Source organism: Lichenostomus cassidix, chromosome 3 (genome assembly GCF_008360975.1).
Source record: "Lichenostomus cassidix isolate B80296 chromosome 3, HeHo_3.0, whole genome shotgun sequence".
NCBI lineage: Eukaryota > Metazoa > Chordata > Aves > Passeriformes > Meliphagidae > Lichenostomus > Lichenostomus cassidix.
Window position 1 is genome coordinate 59,408,168 of NC_139483.1, and position 19,890 is coordinate 59,428,057.

The 19,890-nt window shown below is 37.8% G+C and overlaps 1 protein-coding gene across 14 annotated transcripts in view; it reads left to right on the forward strand.

The window, feature by feature from the left end:
- The window catches only part of PTPRK (protein tyrosine phosphatase receptor type K), a 387,113-nt gene that overhangs the window by 287,448 nt on the left and 79,775 nt on the right, over positions 1–19,890 (forward strand). For all 14 annotated transcript variants that reach the window (XM_085055984.1, XM_085055988.1, XM_085055985.1 and 11 more), the window contains exons 8-10: positions 4,094–4,396; positions 15,852–15,961; positions 17,156–17,357. In XM_085055984.1, the coding sequence (XP_084912110.1) occupies positions 4,094–4,396; positions 15,852–15,961; positions 17,156–17,357 (615 nt within the window). The remainder of the gene's footprint in view (positions 1–4,093; positions 4,397–15,851; positions 15,962–17,155; positions 17,358–19,890) is intronic.

Here is a 19,890-nt window from a genome sequence, read left to right on the forward strand (position 1 = left end):
CTGTTTTTAATTGCTTCAATGTGAGTAAAACCAGTCAGATTGGATAATGAGTCTGAGTCAGCGAGTACTTAGTAGTATTTGTGTGCCAAGTGATAAAGCAGGGGTGTGGAGGAGGAAGGCAACAGAGATGGGTATTGCCAGGTGCAGAAAGGGAAGCTGGGTGTACCTAGAGGTGGAAATGGGGTGGAGGTAATAGCAGCAGCCCATGGGGAGGCAAGACCTGGCAGAAGGGAGCCTGTCATCATTAGAGGTGTTCATGAGAATCTAAAGGTCAACCATGCCACCACCACCACCAAATCCTCCATATGTCTTGTCGCTGGGTTTCTGTTCGAAAATCTAACTCTGCCAGTCAGGATGTTCATATCTAAGAGCTTGATGCAGTCACAGAACATTGAATTTCCTGCAACAACAGAAGTCCTGCATACTTTCTGCTGTCACCACTAAGGACTCCCTCCAGCCTTTTATCTGATGTAGAAAAAGGCTTGAAAAAAGTAAAATATGAATATCTTCTCCCCTCAATTTAAATTTTAAATACAAGATTTAATGCAAAACAAAAAAAGTGCTGTTTCATTCAAATTAGATGCTCTCAATCAAGAATTCTTTCAAAAAGAATAAGCCAAATTATTGTTTTTCAAATAACATGTCCTTATGCTCAGATATTCAATTAGTGTCTGGAAACTGTTATGTTTTTTCAAACTTGTTCTAAGAAAACCTTAAAAAAACCCACCAAATCTCTTTTTAAAACAGGACTAGAGTGTAGGATTGGAGTTAGAATTTGGGTGGAAGCATTGGCACATACATGTAAATGAGCTCTCTGACTTGCTGCAGCTTGTCTTATGGCCAGAGCCACCAGTGACCTGGGAGCTCAGTACCGTTCAGTTTTCTTGTGTTCCTGACAGTAATTCACTTTGTAGCTTTGAACAAGCTATTAACCTTTTTTGTGCCTCTTTCTCTTCACAGAAAATTTTAACACCACTTACATGTCTCACAGGGGTAATTGGTAGATTAATGTTTGAAAAGTATTAAGTACGTTCTGCCCTCATTGTTGAAACTCCGACAGGTTAAAGATTGGGCAGGTATTTTGAGACCAACTTATTTCTTCCTCTTTGTCATAGGATGCCAATTTGACCTGGGTAATTCAACAAGGAAGTGAGAACTGAAGAGCTTGAAAGTCCCTGTATTTTGGATAAAAGTTCTAGATGTGACTTCAAGAGGAAAGATGGGAAAACAACTGCAGAGACAAGATGTGAATTGAATTATTGGCATTAGCAGTGCTCAAAGGGTATCAAGAGATCAGAAGAGAATGCATAAATTGAAATTAAATCCCAGTAGGATAAAATAAATGTTTCAGTGAAGCGCAAACCCTAAATTGTGATGGGGAAATTGGAAAAAAAAGAGGTGAACACTTTTTGCCTCCATCAAGATCAAAGTTATTCTTAATGAGACGGTTGAGATCTTTGGGAAGCCTACTCAAAAATTCAATAGTGTTTTATCTGAGAAAAGTAATTATTTGAAGATTGCTTTCTACTGAGGTGTTACAGATGGAGACTTTGTGGTGTGGTAGTTTAAAACAATTGGTCTTTACCTCTAGAGATTCCCAAGATGAACATTGCCCAGAAGAAAGAGTAAAATTGTGTTTTTAAAGCATCGTTTTAGGAGCAGTGGGACAGTTGGCAGAGTTTACTAAAGCTGTTGAGAGACTCTGCAGACTTTAATTACCATCTCAATATTGCAGAAGTTGTTTAATTTCTGCCAAAGAAGGGAATAGTTGTGAGGAAGTGAGATCGCACTCTGTCTTTCATTCTTTCCTTTTTGACAGGTGAATAAAGGATGCTTTTCAGTATCTCCTCTGATGCTGTGACACATTTGTAAAATTTGCATAGAATTGTAAAATAATTTTTCTTTAAGATTAAGAAAGCTTTTATTTTTTTTTCTTCTCTTTTGAAAGTGCTGTGCAGTGTAGTGTAAATGCAGTTTACGTCTTGTCATGAGAAATGCAAGATGAAAATGAAGTGCATTTTCTGTAACTGATTACTCAGTTTCAAACATTAATAGTTTCAGCCTTCATGGTCTGACACCAGGTGTTATGTTGTGTTAATTCCAATAAATTTTGAATTCGGGTTTGAGTTCCATCTCTAGTGGGAGTGGTTGGAGGCACAAACTGGATTAGTAGAACAAAGAGGAATTTATTAAAATGAGAAAAATAATTCCATTTCAGAAGGAAAACTTAGCCTATAACACATTTCCTTGGTGAAGGATATGTTTATTCTTTTAGGCTTCAAACTCTAAATCATAGTATGTATAACTAAGTTTTGCGCTGTCATTCATATGAGAAAAAGGCTGATTATATATATACATATATACACATATGTATGTATATTTGTCTTAACAGTTCTCTTCCTTTGTAGCACTTGAGCATGTTCAGTTATTTTCCCAAGTGCTTGCAGTAGCCAAGTGAATACTGATTCTTTGAAGACCCTTAACAGCTCCTTCAGTAGATCTACTATGTTGCTACATTTTTTTTCCATGACCGCCTCACACCTCTCTGCTTGCTAAAGCACCAGCCATTGTTTTCTCTATAAAATCCCATTTTTTCTCCTTCTCTTCAAGTCTCTTATCTCTCAAGGACCTTTTCAATGCTATCTTTCAGTTTCAAATCTCTATTGTTACACTGTTCAGAGAGCTACTGCTCAGGAAGTCTACTTATTCATTTGTATTTTTCACTGTATATGTGATAAATCAGTACTTAAGGGCAAAGGTAATATAAGAGCTTGTTCAAAATAAAGAAAGGAAAGGATAGAACATGGGAACAAATAGGTGTAATTTTTAATCCTTAACACTCATCATGTTACTAGGAATACCTTTATGTTATATTTAGAATTCAGTTGTTTTGATGTTTGAAACTAAATGTTTTCAGTTTGTCTGGCAAGCTGCATGCTGAATAGATTACACTGATTCACATTTCCTTATTTCAGTGTACCATCTGTGCTTTTGGCTGGTTTTTGCCTCGTTGGAACTCATAAATGCAAGTTACAAGGAACAGTTATGCTCAGAAAGAGAAATCCTATATTTCACTTCCTTGAATAATCTTGACTATTTTGACCTTAAACCAGCAAGGACAGAAGGCTAGAGCTGTATCAACAACAGGCTTTATCTTCTCTGGTGAGGAACTATGTATTAGCAGGGTATATTTTCAGTGAAGCTCTAGTATATACAGTCATGGTCATGATTTTCATTGTGTAATCATTTTAATTAAGTTCAACGATAAAAGTTAGTCTTGCATGAGGAATGAATGCACTAGAGAGACAGTGAAAGATTGATGACCGCTTGGGGAGCATCACGTACTCTGCTGGTGGAAATGCAAGTATGGAGAGCAGCTGAGCTTGGGAGAGCAGGTCAGAGATTACCTGCTCAGAGTAATGTCCAATCACAGTTTTGGGGGTTTGAAGGAATCAGTATACAATGGGAATTTCCAAATGCATTTTTTTGTGCTGTTTCTGAGGGGTTTTGCTTGAATGAATAGCTTCATTACTAAAATAATAAATATTAATATCGGCATCATTTTTATAACTGCTAGTTTAGTAAGGTAATTAGTATAATTAGTATACAGCGTTGCTTGGTGGCATGATAAATCATAATGTAGTAAATGTTCACTCTTTACCATTAATGATGTATTATCTAATTTACACAGGTAAAAAAAAAAAGAAAAGGGTAAGGGAGAAAACAAGAAGGGGAGCCAGCAGTGACAGCTGGGTGGCCTTTTGGTCACTCTTCTTGCATCTGTTGCCTGTATTCTCAATTGCTTTGAATTGCTCCACTGATAATTAACAATTTTCTCAGTGTTGCTAAGTCTCCATCACTGATTAAAGCCTGCAAAGAGAGGACACAGAGGAATGAAGGAAAAAAAAAAAAAAAAAAAAAAGAAGACTGGCATTTTTTTTCCCTCCAGGGTACCTGTGCAAAGATTGATACTTTTCTGTTTGTTAGGTGCTTCCTTTACTTTCATGTTCCTGGGGGTACCATTTACCAACTCCAGTTCAGTGCAAGGATGAGAGTGCTAACAGTGTTTTCTAAATTGTATTCCATTTTCTAGAACCTATGAGAACACCAAAAACACTGAAGATTGCTGAGATCCAGGCCAGACACATCGCCGTGGATTGGGAATCTCTGGGTTACAACATCACTCGTTGCCATACTTTCAATGTCACTATATGCTACCACTACTTCTGCGGACACAATGAGAGCAAAGCAGACTGCTTGGACATGGACCCCAAAGCACCTCAGCATGTTGTGGATCATTTGCCTCCCTACACAAATGTCAGCCTCAAAATGATCTTAACCAACCCAGAAGGGAGGAAGGAAAGCGAGGAGACCATTATCCAGACAGATGAAGATGGTATGTTAAATGCTCTTATGGAAATTACATCCAAGTCCAGTGTAGGCAGGTGGAAGGAAATGACCTTGTGTGTTACAATACGTATCCTGAAGGGTGGAAGTTCTCTTCTATTAATGTATCAATTAGCCCCAAAATGGCAGCTATGAAGGTCTTATAGCTGTCATGCTGCATATGTAGCTAAAACTGTCCATGCAGTGCAAGTCAAGCTGGATCTCTCTCTCTCTCCAGAGAAAAGAGGATGTCTTCCCAGACACTCAAAAAAGGTGTTAATGCAGGTGATGAGAAAAACATGGTGGTGTTAGACTTCTTTACAGTATTAGGTATAGTATTTGAAAATTAATTCTGTAAATCATATTTAAATATGAAGTTCAGTGCTTAAAGACTCTATTCAAGATTTAAAACCTCTACAGCAAAAATATTGAGCAACAATTTATGTTGCAGGTCACAGAATATAGTATCTGTTAACTACTTGAAAGCCCCCTATCAAATTTAAATATTATTTTGACAATTTGGGAATTAGACTCAATGGTCCCTGTGTATCCCTTCCAACTCCAGGTATTCTGCGATTCTTCTTTAAAATGCTTTCGACAAAGTTTCATTGACAAGACAAGTGAATTTACCTCAGTTGTGAAAAAATAAAGAATAGATGTAAACATGTTAATGGTGACACACTCAGAGGCTAGGCTATGCATCTTTGTATCAAAGAGATGGAAATAAAAATTGATCTATTTCCCCTATAATATTTAAAATGTAGTAGCAAAAAGCAGTTTTAGTTTCTTTTTCTTATATTTAGATTTTGTGAAAGTACTGACAACAGCAAAATGAAAATAGATACTGCGATAGGTAACAAAAATAGAGTACTTGGACTAATGTAAGACTGTAGATAAATAAAAAGGTAAAATTGAAGAAGGTAGTGTGTTCACTTGCCTGCAAAATAAATGGATGGGAAATATAGCTTTATATACCAGTCAGTGTTAAAATCTGGTAGCACTGTTTTTCCATATATTTTCAATTTTATGAGAAATAGAAGAGGAATATATTTACTGTTGCAATAAAGAGAGAACAATTTATTACATAGGTGGAGTATGAGGAGCTGTAGAAAACTATAGACATATAGATGCATCATATGAAGATTCATTGATAAGTACAGAGTTAGAATTTTCTATTTCATGGAATCCAAATTAATTTTTAAAGTTAATTTTAAATATAATCCATGATGAATTATTTCTGTGTTTGTGTTTACATTGTAGATATGTATGGTTGCTATTTTCCTTGAGGTTAAAAAGAGTAGTGATATTGTTAAGCCCATGGAAAATGGATTTCTTTTCCTTTTTAACTAGGTTTTCAAGAAAGATTATGGGTTCCAGTGGCCTTTATTTTGTTAAACGTGCAGAGATGGCAGATGGTCACTGTGTCAGTACTTGTCAGGAGCAGAGTCAAGTGCGTTCATATACTTTGTGTTCTGGTTTTGTTGTGGATTGTTCTTGCAAGATGGTGCACACAAGGCAGGTTTTGGTTTCAAGCCAACACACCAGTGTGCTATCAGTGAACTCGAGTTGAATCAGCTTTGGTGTCACAAGTACTGTAGTGTAGAAGAAGCTTCACCCAGTGAACAGAAGTTGCCAAGGTAAATTGTTTGAAGCAGATGTTGTTTTCATAGAGGCACTAATACATTTTAAAAGGTATCTATACATAGATGTAATGCTGTGACCTGAAAATAGCCCCTGTTGAGTTTTACACTGTGAATCTATTGGGATTGGAATGCAGATTTTAATTTTGTGTTTCTGATTGATTTAAAGTCTATGTCCATTTTGCCCTGACTTCAAAGTATGGGGCTTGCAGATAATGTACAATACCAAGAGGTTCATACCTGCTGTTTCCTTGAGCTCTCACAGCAACAGTAAAATAATCCTTTAGCTGACTGTTTGTGTGTACAATGTTAATTTAATTCCAGTCTGAGTGATCAAGTATCTGAAACTATTTCCAAGCACAGTTTGCAGCCTAAAACAGGACTCAGACTAAGATGAGAGGTCCAATTATATATGTGATTCTGTGCCCCATCTTTCACATATGGCCAGATGAAGAAGCATTGTCTTCGTGGTTTTTGCAGGTTTTGTAGAGTAGCCACGATTTTAATTATATAATGGAGACATTATCCGTGATTCATTTTGGAGATGGAAAATAGGGGAAATAGAGTTTTGTCCTACATTTTTGTAAATAACATTAGTTAGAAATAGGCCCTGATTACATGAATATCTGAAACTGTGCACTTCTGTTGTATACTTTTCATAAATACAAACTTTGAAAACTCCAGATGACAACTCATAATTAATTTTTGTTAGCTTTTCTGTAGTGTGGGATTCTTTCCAATGCTTGGGTTGTTTGTTTTTTTTTTAACAAGGTACTACTAAACGAGCAAAAACTTTCATAAACTGTTGGAGTTAGAGATGCCTACCCCATGTTTTCCTGTCTCTCTTCCTCTACAATTTTGCCTTCATTTTCTGTTTTTCATCATACTTACCCATGCTTCCAAGCTGTCCTTTTCATCTCTTCAGTTGTTGTTTTCTTTTAACCTTTCCCTTAATCTCACTACATCTTTCATCCTTCTGCCAGGAGCTTTACACTTTTATGAACTTCTAGGATTTCCTAAAAGCATAGGACTTGGGACTTTTATGAGGCTCTTGTGTGAGACAGGAAGGATCTCTGGATGTCTTTCACAAAGGTTCGCATTTATGTAAGGCAGTTCAGCTGGTCTGGGGCTCTTTCAGAAATGGTCAGATGTGTCAGAGTGCTGAGTGGTAACTCAGTTGCATCTGATACCAGGAGCAGAATTAATTCAAAAAACAGTTAGTAGAAGAATGAGATAAGATTCAGAAACCGTGCTTCAGATTCTGGAGCCGTGGCTGACAAATGAGGAAGGTTTTAATAGCTTGTAATTCAACATCTGCAAGAAAGCAAAGCCCAGGAATATCAAAACAGTCTGAAAATAATCTTTCTTTTGACCAGAGCTGGATCTGAATACTTAGTATTCAGTATTTCTATTTAACATGGGAAGATGTAATTAATCTTAAAAGTATGTTTTAGTGCTTCCAGAAAGTTGTATTCCATGTAAAAATAAAGCCCCTGAATGGACACTGTTAAACAAGTTTTGCAAAAAGATGATGAAAACAGGGAAATTTGTGTTTTAAAAGTGAAACAACATCTTTCACACTGGGGAGAAACCACACAGCTATTAAGGTTTGGAAGAGAACTCTTCTGAGTACACAGACACTTGGCATTATCTGTGCTACCACAGGGACTCACTGCTTGTCCCAGCTTGTACAGAGGATGGACAGTGTTTGAAGACTTTGATAAAGGAAGTAGTGGAAGGCTCATGCAACCTGAGGCTGCATACATGCTGGGCAAAGACAGTGTTTGGCATTTTGAAACAAAGTACAAGAACCAGCAGTGAGTTTATCACTTAGCATGAATCATCAGCGTGCACATGTTCTTGGAGCTGCCTGTTGACCAGAGGGCTGCCAACTCAGAGGGACCCTTTTTAAAAGCAGTGGATGAATGGGATTAAAGCAGATAAATGCTTCCTTAATTTTTAATTGGAAACAGATGCAAAAGGCAGTGGATTAACAAGAGCAGTGACATTAGCTCTGAGAGAGCAGCTACTGAGAAAGCAAATTGTGAAGCTCAAAGTGTTCGATGGTGATTTTATAACCAGTAAGGGAGTGTATCATCTAACAGTAGGCAAGCAACTAATTGAAAAGGATCACTTGGGATAGGAAAAGTATCAATTTCGGGGCTTAAAGTTTACCAGAGCTTTGGTCTGGGCCAGAGCACGTGCTCATTGGACACAAATGAGGTCCCCTGATCTTTCAGAGGCTCTGGCTCATTCAGCTCCATGCAGAGATACTAAGAGCTATGATGAAGGGTTAAAGACACCAGCTGTCCAATCATTACTCATGTTCCTGGAAAAACTCCAACAAGCTTGCCACTCTGGGGAGCAGAAGAGGAAGAGGAAATGTTACAATTAGGGGACAAAAAAAAGAGTGAAATACTTTGTATACTGTCTAAATGTGTGTCCTGACTTCAACTGGGATAGAGTAAATTTTCTTCTGAGTAGCTAGTACAGTGCTGAGGTTTGGATTAAGAATGAGAATGGTGTTTTGTTTTAGTTGTTCTTAAGTAGTGTTAATACTAAGCCGAGGGCTTTTCAGGTTCTCATGTCCTGCCAGAGAGAAGGCTGGAGGGGCACAAGAGGCTGGGAGGGGATGCAACCAGCACACTGACCCAAACAGGCCAAAGGGACATTCCATGCCATGAGACATCATGCTCAGTTTATAAACTGGGGAGAAACCTGGCCAGGGGTTGCTGCTGGGAAAACAGCTGGGCATCAGTCTGTGTGTGGTGAGCAATTGCAATGCACATAATTTGTTACATATATTCTAATTATTTTATCATTGCTGTCCCTATTATTTGCTTCATTTTTTCTGCCCCATCCATCTGCTGAGGGACGAGTGAGCAACTGCCTGGGTGGAGTTTATTTGCTGGCTGGGGTTAAACCATGACGCTGTGTGAAGAGGAAATATCTTTCACCAGCTTCAAGAGGGAGGACTTTATGGCAATAGTTGATGTTTAGTATTTTTCTGTGATTGATAGCAGTAAGTTTTGTAAGTTGCCTTTACAAAAAACAAACCAACCAAACAAAATTACCCCATTTGCTATGAGAAGCATCTTTTTTCTTCCTGCTTTCCCAGTTGTTCTGGCACCCTAGGAAAATGATGGAAGAAAGAAGACATAGAAAATATGCTCTGATGAAAGTAAACAAACAAGCAATGCTTCAAGGAGCTTTGAAAAAACATAGACATAAGACTTGTAGCACTTTAAAAGTTGCAAGAGTAGCCCACCTGGCAGAAAAGGTTAATAAACTATGTCCATTACAACAAAGAAGGGCTGTAAAAATTGTTTGAAATGGAAAACTGTCTCAAAAAATGTATAACGCACATAGCTGAGTGACACGTGCATAGATGTCAAGTGAACCAGGTATGCTAATCCTAATGGGGGGGAAAATTGGCAAATAGCTGCTGTTAGCAAAGAGAACCCCATTATAAGAGATAAAGGTTTCAATGTGAAGTTGTCCATAAATGTCACTGTTAAAGGTATTGACCTCAGTCCTTGATCCCAAAGAGAAACTAGTGATCTACATGTCATAAGCACTGACAAAATTTAGTGTCAAGATAGTCAAATACAGGACCAATTTTTATGTCTTAAACAACAGTGAACTGAAACTGAGAATAACCAACCTGCTACCACTGATAAAAGGAGCCTGGAAAAACTTATTTGTTTTATATCTTGTGAAAAAAAACTATTCTTTTTTCACATGATAAGTTTTGCTCTTGGCATGTCATCGAGAGAGAAAAAGTGTTTGCAGGACATATGAGGACTTTTGTGAAAGGCATTAGAATAGTTGATTTGTGAGACAGCAAAAAAATCAAATTCAAAATATTAGCACAGATTTATTTTAAGCCTACGCTGAACAAAAAACAAAGGAAGTAAGCTGTTTTAAGGCATTGCAGAGACTAGAAATACAAGCTAGGTTTTATACTAACAGCTTAGAAAAAATTGCCCCTGAAACACAGAATTATTTACTCTGGCTCAAAAAACTTCCTACTTTCATTTCCATTAGGTACCTATAGTAGAAACTTTATAGCTGAAAAAGTGATATTGCATATGAAATTATTCATATAATTATTCATATGTTGAAATGCTTTGTTCAACATAATGTTGCTTGCATGTAGGCCAGAATTAGTGGCTCTTTCAGCAGTTTTTGCAGTGGAATGAGGGCTTACACCTGGCCTCATAAGTTTCTGTGTTCCTAAGCCGTGTGCTAGCTAAATCCACTCTCCAAATATTGAATTGCATACTTTCAGAAAGTTGTAAGGTATGTGAGTATGTGAGGTTATTTCACCCTGAAACTAAGAAACATTTCCAAATCCCATGAATGAGGTGTACTGAAGTCAGCACTTGATGGAAAAACACTTTAAACAAATTTCTGCATTAGGAGTCCAAGCCCCCAAATTTAGCACAACCAGAACTCGTGAGTTTGAATATTGGAACAAGCTGGCCACAGAAGTAGGGGAATCACCACCCCTGGAAGCACGTTGGCACCAAGCTCCCATTACAGCTAGGGCTCAGGGAGCCAGAAAGCCTTCAACTCCAGGGGCACTGGGTCTGTAAAAATAATGCCCAAGGGATCATGGCAGGGCATCAACCTTGCTCCCTCCACATCCATTGGTCTGGGCCACCCATGGTGATGGGACCTCAGCCTCAGCACTAAGCTTCCATTAGGGTAAGGCTGGAGTTCAGAGAGCCAAGAAACCTACAGCTCCAGGGACACTGGGGCTGGAAAAGGAATGCCAAGTGGACCATATGCACCAGATGTGACTCCCAATATAAAATCAGCTCTTTCTCAATAACATTCAATAGTATTTTGTTCTTTGCTGCAAATAGTCCAACTTGAGTGATTTCCAAAGTATTTTTTGTCGCCACCTTTGGTGTAAATGCACTTGTGATAATGATCAGTAATAGCAGTTCTGGTTTTGTTTTTCCTTTTTAATATATAAAATTTGCTTCTATTTTAAACTTGGTCTCCAGTTGTAAGAAAGTGTAAAGTAAAAATAGCAAATCCCTCAGAAAAAGCCAAAGGCAAGGTGGCTTCTTGTAGCTACATTTTATCTTCTTGTAGCATTTAAACAGTAGGACAGGTTAACTGTCACCATCTCCTGAAAATGAGCATCTACTTTGAGAGAAAGGCTGAGAGAAAGTTTGCTGCTAATACACCACCCTTCTTGATTACAACAAAGGAGTTTTTCCCAATATAACCCTGCATAAATCTGCATGTAACTTTTACCACACAACACAGTAATACTGTGAATGTCTTTGAGGACTAAAATAATAATAAAAAAAACTCTGTTTACATGCACTTTCATTATTTTGTAGCAGGAAAACTGAAGCAATATAAATTCATTTTTATAGTGGTTGGTGTCAGTTAATACATTGTTTTTCCAGAAGTAATGTATTGTAATATAAATTTCCTGTTAAGTCGCTGTAGAACAACATTTAAGTGACACTATTTGTGAATAACAATTTATTTGTGACTGTGACATAATTTAATGCAAATATATTGGTCTAAAATGAATTGGTGTGATGTCAGATTGATGGTTTGTACTCTTATTATGCATAGTATTTATATAGTCCACCATCCCACATGCATATAGAAGAAAAGATTATCAGCTATTCACTATATGAATATATAGCTTTATTAAAAGAGCTCTGGAGATGCATGTAAATCATGAAAGGAGAGCTTGTGTTATTTGCACTATAAAACTTTGCTGAAGTTCCCTTTGAGTTTGTTTTATCTTAGCTTTATATATATGTGTGTATTTTATGTTTGTATACTTTTTTACTGTTTTTTTGAGTTTTTTTTTTTTTCTGTTTAAGTTTAAAATGTCCTCTGATATCCATGTAGTTAAACCCACCAAAATTATTTCACTTCTTCAGATAAGTGTAAATCCTGATTTGTTGAAAGTTTAGCATAGAAAGAAATTCTCAAGTCCCATGCATGGGAAGAAAGTGTGTTTACTGTTGTCACGGAGAGATGGTGAGGTCATACTTCACAAGGTCAGCAGATGGAAAGAAAATCAATGAGACCAGAATCTTTTTAAAGAGTGTGTGCAGAGGCCAAAGGGCCTGAGTTTAACTCCTCTAACAGCTACTTATACTTTTTGAATTATTCAGATGATAATGTTAAGTAACATACTTCACCTTAATACACTTGTAATAGTCTTGAGTGTTTTAAGTGTAAACTGTCTTGTAAGTCCAAGAAAAAGAGTGAGAGTTTGTGTAGGAAAAGAATGGGAGCTGAGAAGTCTGCAAAAATGTGCTTTAGTGAGTGATGAGAGCTTCTGGAGATGCTCACACAAGCTCAAAGAAAGCCTTTCCTGCTGTTTGTGAGGAGTTTTCCGAAAGCTATGATCAACACCAGGGTAACATTTACCTGGGTAGTTTTCACCCAAGTCCTAGCTAAATATCATACAGAGGTGTTCTGTGTCTGGCTGAGAGGGAGTTCATTTTTCCTTAGCAGCTCTCCCAGTGCTGTGCTTTTCATTGGTACCCAGAAAGGTGCTGATAACACAGCAGGGTTTGGCTACTGCTGGGCAGGGCTGGCACAGCATCAGTGCTGCCTCTCAACATTGCCCCCCATCCAGAGGCTGGGAGTGGGCAAGATCCCAGGAGGGGACACAACCAGGCCAGCTGACCCAAATTAACCAAAGGGATATTCCATGCCATATGATGTCAACTCAGATGTAAAAGCTGAAGGAGGGAGAAGGAACAGGAGGAAATTCTTTATTTTACAGTTTTTGCCTTTTGGAGCAACCAGTGCATGTGATGAAGCCCTCCTTCCCTGGAAGTGGTTGAACATTGCTCCCTGATGAGAAGTAGAGATCAATTTTTCTCCTTTGCTTATGCATGTGCAAACTTTTTTTTCTTTCCCTCCCTCTTTAGTAATCTGCCTTAACTTAGCCCACCTACTGTTTTCCATCTTAATTTCCCTCCTTTGTCCTGCTGGGAAGTGGAGTGATAGAGCAGCTTGGTGGGCACCTGGCATCCAGCCAAGGTCAACCCACTGCAAAAGGGAAGGCTCTTAACACTGTTTTTGAAAGGTGAAGTTTAAGGTATTTCTGAAGTCCTTAGAATCTTGCTGGGAATCGCAGGGAACAGACAGCAATGGCTGCCTACATGGACAAATGCAGTTTGAGTCTTCAGGGTAGTGTTGCCAACAGTTTACCTTGCTGTTGCTCTTTTGTTGGTGGTTTTTTGTTTGTTTAGGAATTTTCTTACTAATTTTGGTCTTTTTAAAATTTCTGTTTGTAGTATATACTAACCTAAGAACAAAGATATAAAAGCATAAATGGGGATGTTAAGGCATTATTTGACTAGCCTGAAGATATTCTGTTCTTTAACTAAATTCTTTTACTCCTGCTTTTTTCTATCCTCATTCCTTTCACCTTTTTGGTAAAGCAGTGCGATTAAAATACATTTGTACTGCATCTGAACTGGAAATTTGAAAGGAAAAAATAACTTCAGACCATCAAAATGTGTCCTTCAAACTAATATTAATTTGTATTCCTTTTTCTGGGCACTTAAACTTTTATTTGTTGCTTTGTTTTAATTCCATTTGAATTCTCAAATTATTTAAGTTAATCCCAACATTCATTTTTATGAATTTGTGGCGGTGGATGAGGTTTGTGGGAGTTACTGTTCTCTTTCTCTAGATGCTTGCTCTCTTTTTCTTTTTGACCCTTTTGAACTGGGATTCCAAGCAAGCTCCTCATTGCTGTGCTAGCTTCTGTTCTTCTACCCTTCCCATGCCAGGGGGAAGAGAAGCATGAAACTAACTGGGATCACATAATTCCAGTCACTTTAACATTGTTACTGCTGCCTTAAGCATCAAATTTTATATTGCAGGAGAAGAAAACAGTCATGGAATGAGATGAGCCTAGAGGCTTCTCTCTCACCTTGGTGTTTAAACAGAAGGTGTAGGAGGATTTATGCAACCCTCAAATGTAGAGCCTTGCACCCAGTTTCAACTGAATATGAAACATTTCTTTTTAACATACAAAAAGTATTTTCCATGCTTTTGGGCAATTATGTCAGTTTTCTTTTTACCTCACATACTTTGATGTGGTTTAAAGTCAAATTTCATACACTGTGTACATGCCCTGGTGTGAACCAGTGTTCTTTCCCAAACACAGCTGTACATGCAAACAGACAAATATGTGCATGCATCTTCCAAAGAAAATGTCATGTGCAGCAGAGTATTCATACCTTTTTTGAGATGTAAGGAAATACTGTAGGGCATTCCCATGAAAAATGAAGTGTTGCCTACAGGAAGTCTCTCAATGACAGAAACAGCACAGAGGGGCTGTCATGGCATGTCAGCCTTCATCCACTGCCTGGTCTGTCCTGGGACACTGAAGAAAAGCACCAGCCTGTGATTTTAGTTAACTTCTCCTAAGCCTTCATATGACAGCTGTTCAATGAGATGAGAGGTTCTGTGAAGCTCTCATCTGTTTACTTCTGGGCTTTTTTGACTCCATGAATTTATTATTAATGTGCCAAATTATGTTGTTTGTACCAAGGGTCAGATAAAAATTTATAGCTTGCATGCAGACTGAAATAAATGCCGCTGTTGGGAAAGACCACGCACTCCTTCCTGCTGCTAACACAGCACCTGGTACTTCCTTTGATCCATTGGATTTTAATTTATTTTTGCTCTTTGTGAAATTTCAGTCTGCTTTGATAATGAGTACCCAAGGAGTGTCATGCATGAGGCTCACTGAAAGTTGTGTTAAAGAAAACAGACTTATTAGGAGACAGAAATATATGTCAATATATTAAATAGAAGTAACATTTTAGATCAAAATACTGCAAATTTGAACAGCTTTGTCTCTTTGAGGTTTCTTCTTTGTTTCTTCGGGTTCAGAGTTTCTCCAGGTGGTCACTTATCCTCACCCCTTCTTTCAAGGTGTATTCAAATCTAGGTGAGCTGCTATGATAAAGAGGAACTGTATGTGTAGGCAAAAATTCCTTATAGGCTGTAATGGGAGATAACTAAGTGCTTCTGCCTGGTGTTGATGGGATTACCAGGTGCTGTGACTCACTTGGGCAAAGAAGCCTGAGGTGACATTTCAGACCTGTTATTACACCAGGGATATTGGTTCCATTTAAAATAAGAAAGTGGGGTCATCTTAGTGTGGTCCAGTTCAAAGCTTTGAAAACATTGCTTATTGGAAAGATTTGAAGTGAGCAGTCTTGATCCTTCTGCACATGAGAAGGTCAGAGGCTGAAAAAAGTGGCTGTTGAGCTGGTGTGTTTGCCCCATGTTTAGCCCTCTCTTTTAAATGACTTCTTTTAAAACAACAAATCATAAGAAAATGTGATTGAGAACTGTTTTGTAAGAATTTCTCTCCTTTGGAAGAAGCTGTTTAACAGAGGCTCTTCTTTGCCTTTGATTTTTCTTTTTAAAAGAATTTCAGAACCATGTAGTCCTTGTCCTAAGATACGCTTATTACAGAGTTCAGTGATGTTCCCTCAAGTTGTAATCTAGCTTGAACTGTTTCCCCTGGCTATACTACGAGACAATTGGACTTTGCATGGAGTTTTGAAAACCGTATGTGGGGATAACGTTAATGTTTCAACTTCATGCTCTCTCTGCACTGCAAATGACAAAATACACTTTGAAGTGCTTTTTCATACACTCTACCATTGCGTTTTGCATGCAAATGAATGTTAACAAAAATAGACCCATGCTCACTTTTGGTTTTAATAGGATGTTCTGTCATCTGTTTAGTTTTTTGGTCTCTTGAATTTCCTATTTTTAAAACTTTCATTTTGTTTGTAGTGCCAGGCCCTATACCTGCCAAATCAGTGAAAGGAACTCCTTTTGAAGATAAGATCTTCCTCAACTGGAAGGAACCTGTGGATCCAAATGGCATCATTACTCAGTATGAGGTAATCATTAAACACCTAACAAGCATAGGATGGGGCTAGGGAGACTCATCAAGAGAGGTGGCTGACAGTGGGTGTTTATGCTCTGTAGGCAGCTATTCAATAATATGCTTCTTTTATTTACTGAATACATGATTTCTGTAGTGATTAGATATTCAAAATTTGTAATTATTGTGCATATGACTGTCCATCCCTGCCAAGTGGCTTTGGCATATAAGTGCCTTAAAAATCTTGTATTGTTACTATACACCATTCCAAAGGCATAACATCTATGATCTGCAAAATTTTCTTTGTTGGAAGAGAAGGTTACATGAAAAGTAAGATGGTTATTACATTTGGAGCAATGCTTTTTTTAAGCTTTGTTAGATCTTTAGATATCACCCTTAAAAGAAAGCTCCATATAAATTCTGTCCAAAGTGTTTTTAATTTATGAGCCGTCTGGGGACCTCCACAGGAGGTTAGCAGGTAACACAAGCTGATTTGAGCAAAAAACACCATGCTTTCTAGCTCTCCTCTTTTAAAGGAACAAAAGATATAACTTTATGTACTAGTGAATTATAGGAAGGCAAACCAACAAACCAAACAAAACCCCTTTAAAATCTATTTATTTATTAAATGTTAACAAAATTTGCTAAACAGTGTGGGTTAAACCAGGTGGGCTGCTTAACCCCACTCAGGCATTCGTTCACTTCCCCTCAGTGGAATTTACCAGTGAAATTCTCCATATGTGAACTAACATGTAAAAGCAGTTGATGAATGGGATTAAAGCAGATAAATGCTTCCTTAATTTTTAATTGGAAACAGTTGCAAAAGGCGGTGTTTTACAGGAGTAGTGACTTTACCTCTGAGAGAGCAGCTAAGGAGAAAGCAAATTGTGAAGCTCACAGTGTTCGGTGGTGATTTTATAACCAGCAAGGGAGTGTGTTGTCTAACAGCAATGATGAAAGGTGCCTGCACAGCCTTTCATGTAAAGCAGACTTCAGTAGTACACGACAAATCCTCATTGGTTTACTGGTGTTGATGGTTGTAATTGATCGGATCTTCTCCAGCCTAAATGGTTCTATGATTCCATGGTATCCCCAAGATAGGGGAGTAGCTATATGAGAGTGTGTCTTTTGTTTCCTTTCCAGCCAAGCTAACCTGCATCCCTTGTGCCAAAACCTTTAAGAGTTTTTACAAAAATGATTGTTTTCCCAGGTCAGCTATAGCAGTATCCAGTCATTTGACCCTGCAGTTCCAGTGGCAGGACCTCCACAAACAGTGTCGAAGCTGTGGAACAGCACACACCACGTCTTCTCTCACCTGCACCCTGGCACTACTTACCAGTTCTTTATACGCGCAAGCACCGTCAAAGGGTTCGGACCAGCGACTACGATCAATGTAACAACCAACATCTCAGGTAAAAACAACAGCATGAAGGAAAAACAAGGGAGGGGAGGGGGAAAATCTATTCTGAATGTTTTTGTAAAACTTGAGAAATTGTGAAATGCTTAAGAAAACCCCAACAAAGAATCCTACCGTGTTATGAAACTACATTACTAAGTGTGTTTTTGGGTGTTTCTGCCACAGGGTAGCTTAACTTCAGGGATAAATCCTTGTGTGAGGTAGAAATTGCACAGCTGTAGTTGCTAACTGTTTTTCTCTGCAATTCAGAACTCTCATCAAAAGATTTGGAAGTGCTGTATAAACCTTATCTAATTAAGCCTTTCAACACTCCATAGGTCACTAAGAACTGCATTTGTTTTGCAAGTTAGTAAAGTCAGTCAGGTGCAGAAAATTACTCATTTACTGAAGATGACACCACTTAGTAGCACACAGCTGTAACAGAGTCAGGGTAGTTGGAATAAAGTGTGAATTTCTTTTGCCGGATTCATATAGGTCTGCTTCCTTGTGCCTTAATTAATTTATTGCAATACACTAATTTTGACATTATTTGTCTTAAGAGTGCACTGTAAACTCTAGAAGACAGTAATGTCAACTGGAATGCTTTAGTATTTTTATTATCTTAAATTCCAATGTTATTCTCAAAAAAATAAGACAGTGGCTTATGCAGTTGATATCAGAAGATAAGTCAATGCTATATTTAGAGAAAGTTGATTTTGTGACATGGTGTCTTCAGAGCTTGGCAGAGATCAAAGAAGTCAGTCATTTAGAAATTTAAACAGCACAAAGCAGGCTATTTTCCTTATCATCTGTCACAATGAAGCTCATATTGTCCTGTAAAGAGAAGTTAATAATGTAGCAGAATGCACCTATGATTTTAATGGGAAACTTTTCACACAGTCCCCTCACAGTGCATGAAAACATGCACATAAATCAAAATGTGAGAAAATTCAAGGCAGAACTCCTTGAATTATGTAGCAAGTGAAATGCTGTAGTTGTCATAGCTAACTGGAACAGTTTGTTGAATTCCACCCCAGCATATAAGCACTAGCACTCCTCATACCCCAACCCCTTCAAAACAACCCAACCAATGCACCAAAAAACCCCAAATGATGTGTTCTGTTATATTTATGTAGCTATTCAATTGTTTTGAAGTCTGATATTTAAGTCATGTTGCTTTAAGGTCACAACAAATTCTAGTTCATAAATTTTCAGATATAATGGTGGTGTAGTACTTGCACACATGCCTTCCAACCTCTTTGTAGAAGCGAAAGAAAAGAGGTGCTAGCATGTCTGATATTTCAGTATTTTGAGAAAAAAGTGCCTCAACATGTTTGGATTATTTAGGACTACAATCTATTCGGGCTTCTTCAAGATATGCCCTCTTTTTCCACACAGAAAATTTGGGAATTTTGTCCAGAATCCAGTATAGCAAAGTATGGATCTGTTAGTTGGCGAGATATGGTTAATGCTAGGAAAGCTTAAAGGCAGGTTGTGACACCTCTTGTATCTATCTGAACATCATCCTGTTCTTTCTACCTTGCTTTATGCTAAGCTGTTGTCTCGTTTCACTCTGTATTACTGATACTTTACACAAAGCAAAGCATCTTTCAGAAAATGCTAACTTTGGTTTAATGAGGAGTGAAATTATTCCTTTCAGCTAAGCTTAAAAGTGGTTACTGTGATTCTAATGAACATGATGTAAACAGTAATTTCAAAATTAACACTAAATGAACATTAATTCTATAAAATAATATTTCCTGAAATTTGAGCGGGTTTTGTGTTCATCTAGGTTCTAGGACTAATGAAGCAAGACTTGTAATCTTTCAATGCTCTTCTGTCTATTGATACATTATTGTAAAATTGTTATGACTTAGATGATTGACATCCTTCTAGGAGACATCTTCTTGTGAAAGTTCATTTTGAAATACACAGGCTTCATTAACAATTTTATAACAATACAGCCACATATTAAATAAAGACCCAAACATGCAGATAGTTTTCAAATTTGTGAAAAATTAGTACTTAATGGAAATCTATTATTTTCTGATTCACCGAAACCCCTGTTTCTTTCCTTGCACCAGGGCTGAAGTCAGCAACAGTATTACCAGTGAGGGCTGTAATAGGCAGCAGATTAAGGCTGGATGGTTGAAAAATTGCCATCACTAGCAAGCAGACACTAGCCATCCCACCCACCCACAACAAATATTGCTGCCATGAAGGCGTAACAATCTGACAATCTATTAGTGAATCAGTTCCCAAACTACTTCTGGTTTTGACTTTGATTTTGTTTTTTCATAGTGGTTTTGAAGCTGATTAATGAGCAGGTTGGCCATCCATTGATGGAAATGAGCATGGGAATAGATTCCCCCATCCAGTTCTAGTCCAGGCAAGCCCAATTTTCCTGCACACTGGCTGGTATTAGTGTTGTCTCCCGTGACGTTCAAGAGGAAATGTGAAAGGTTCCTAAATTGTTGGAGGATAGTAGAAGCTGGGTCTTTGACATGGTGACTGTAGTTATTTGCAGAGCAGAAGAATTGAGGCCAAAA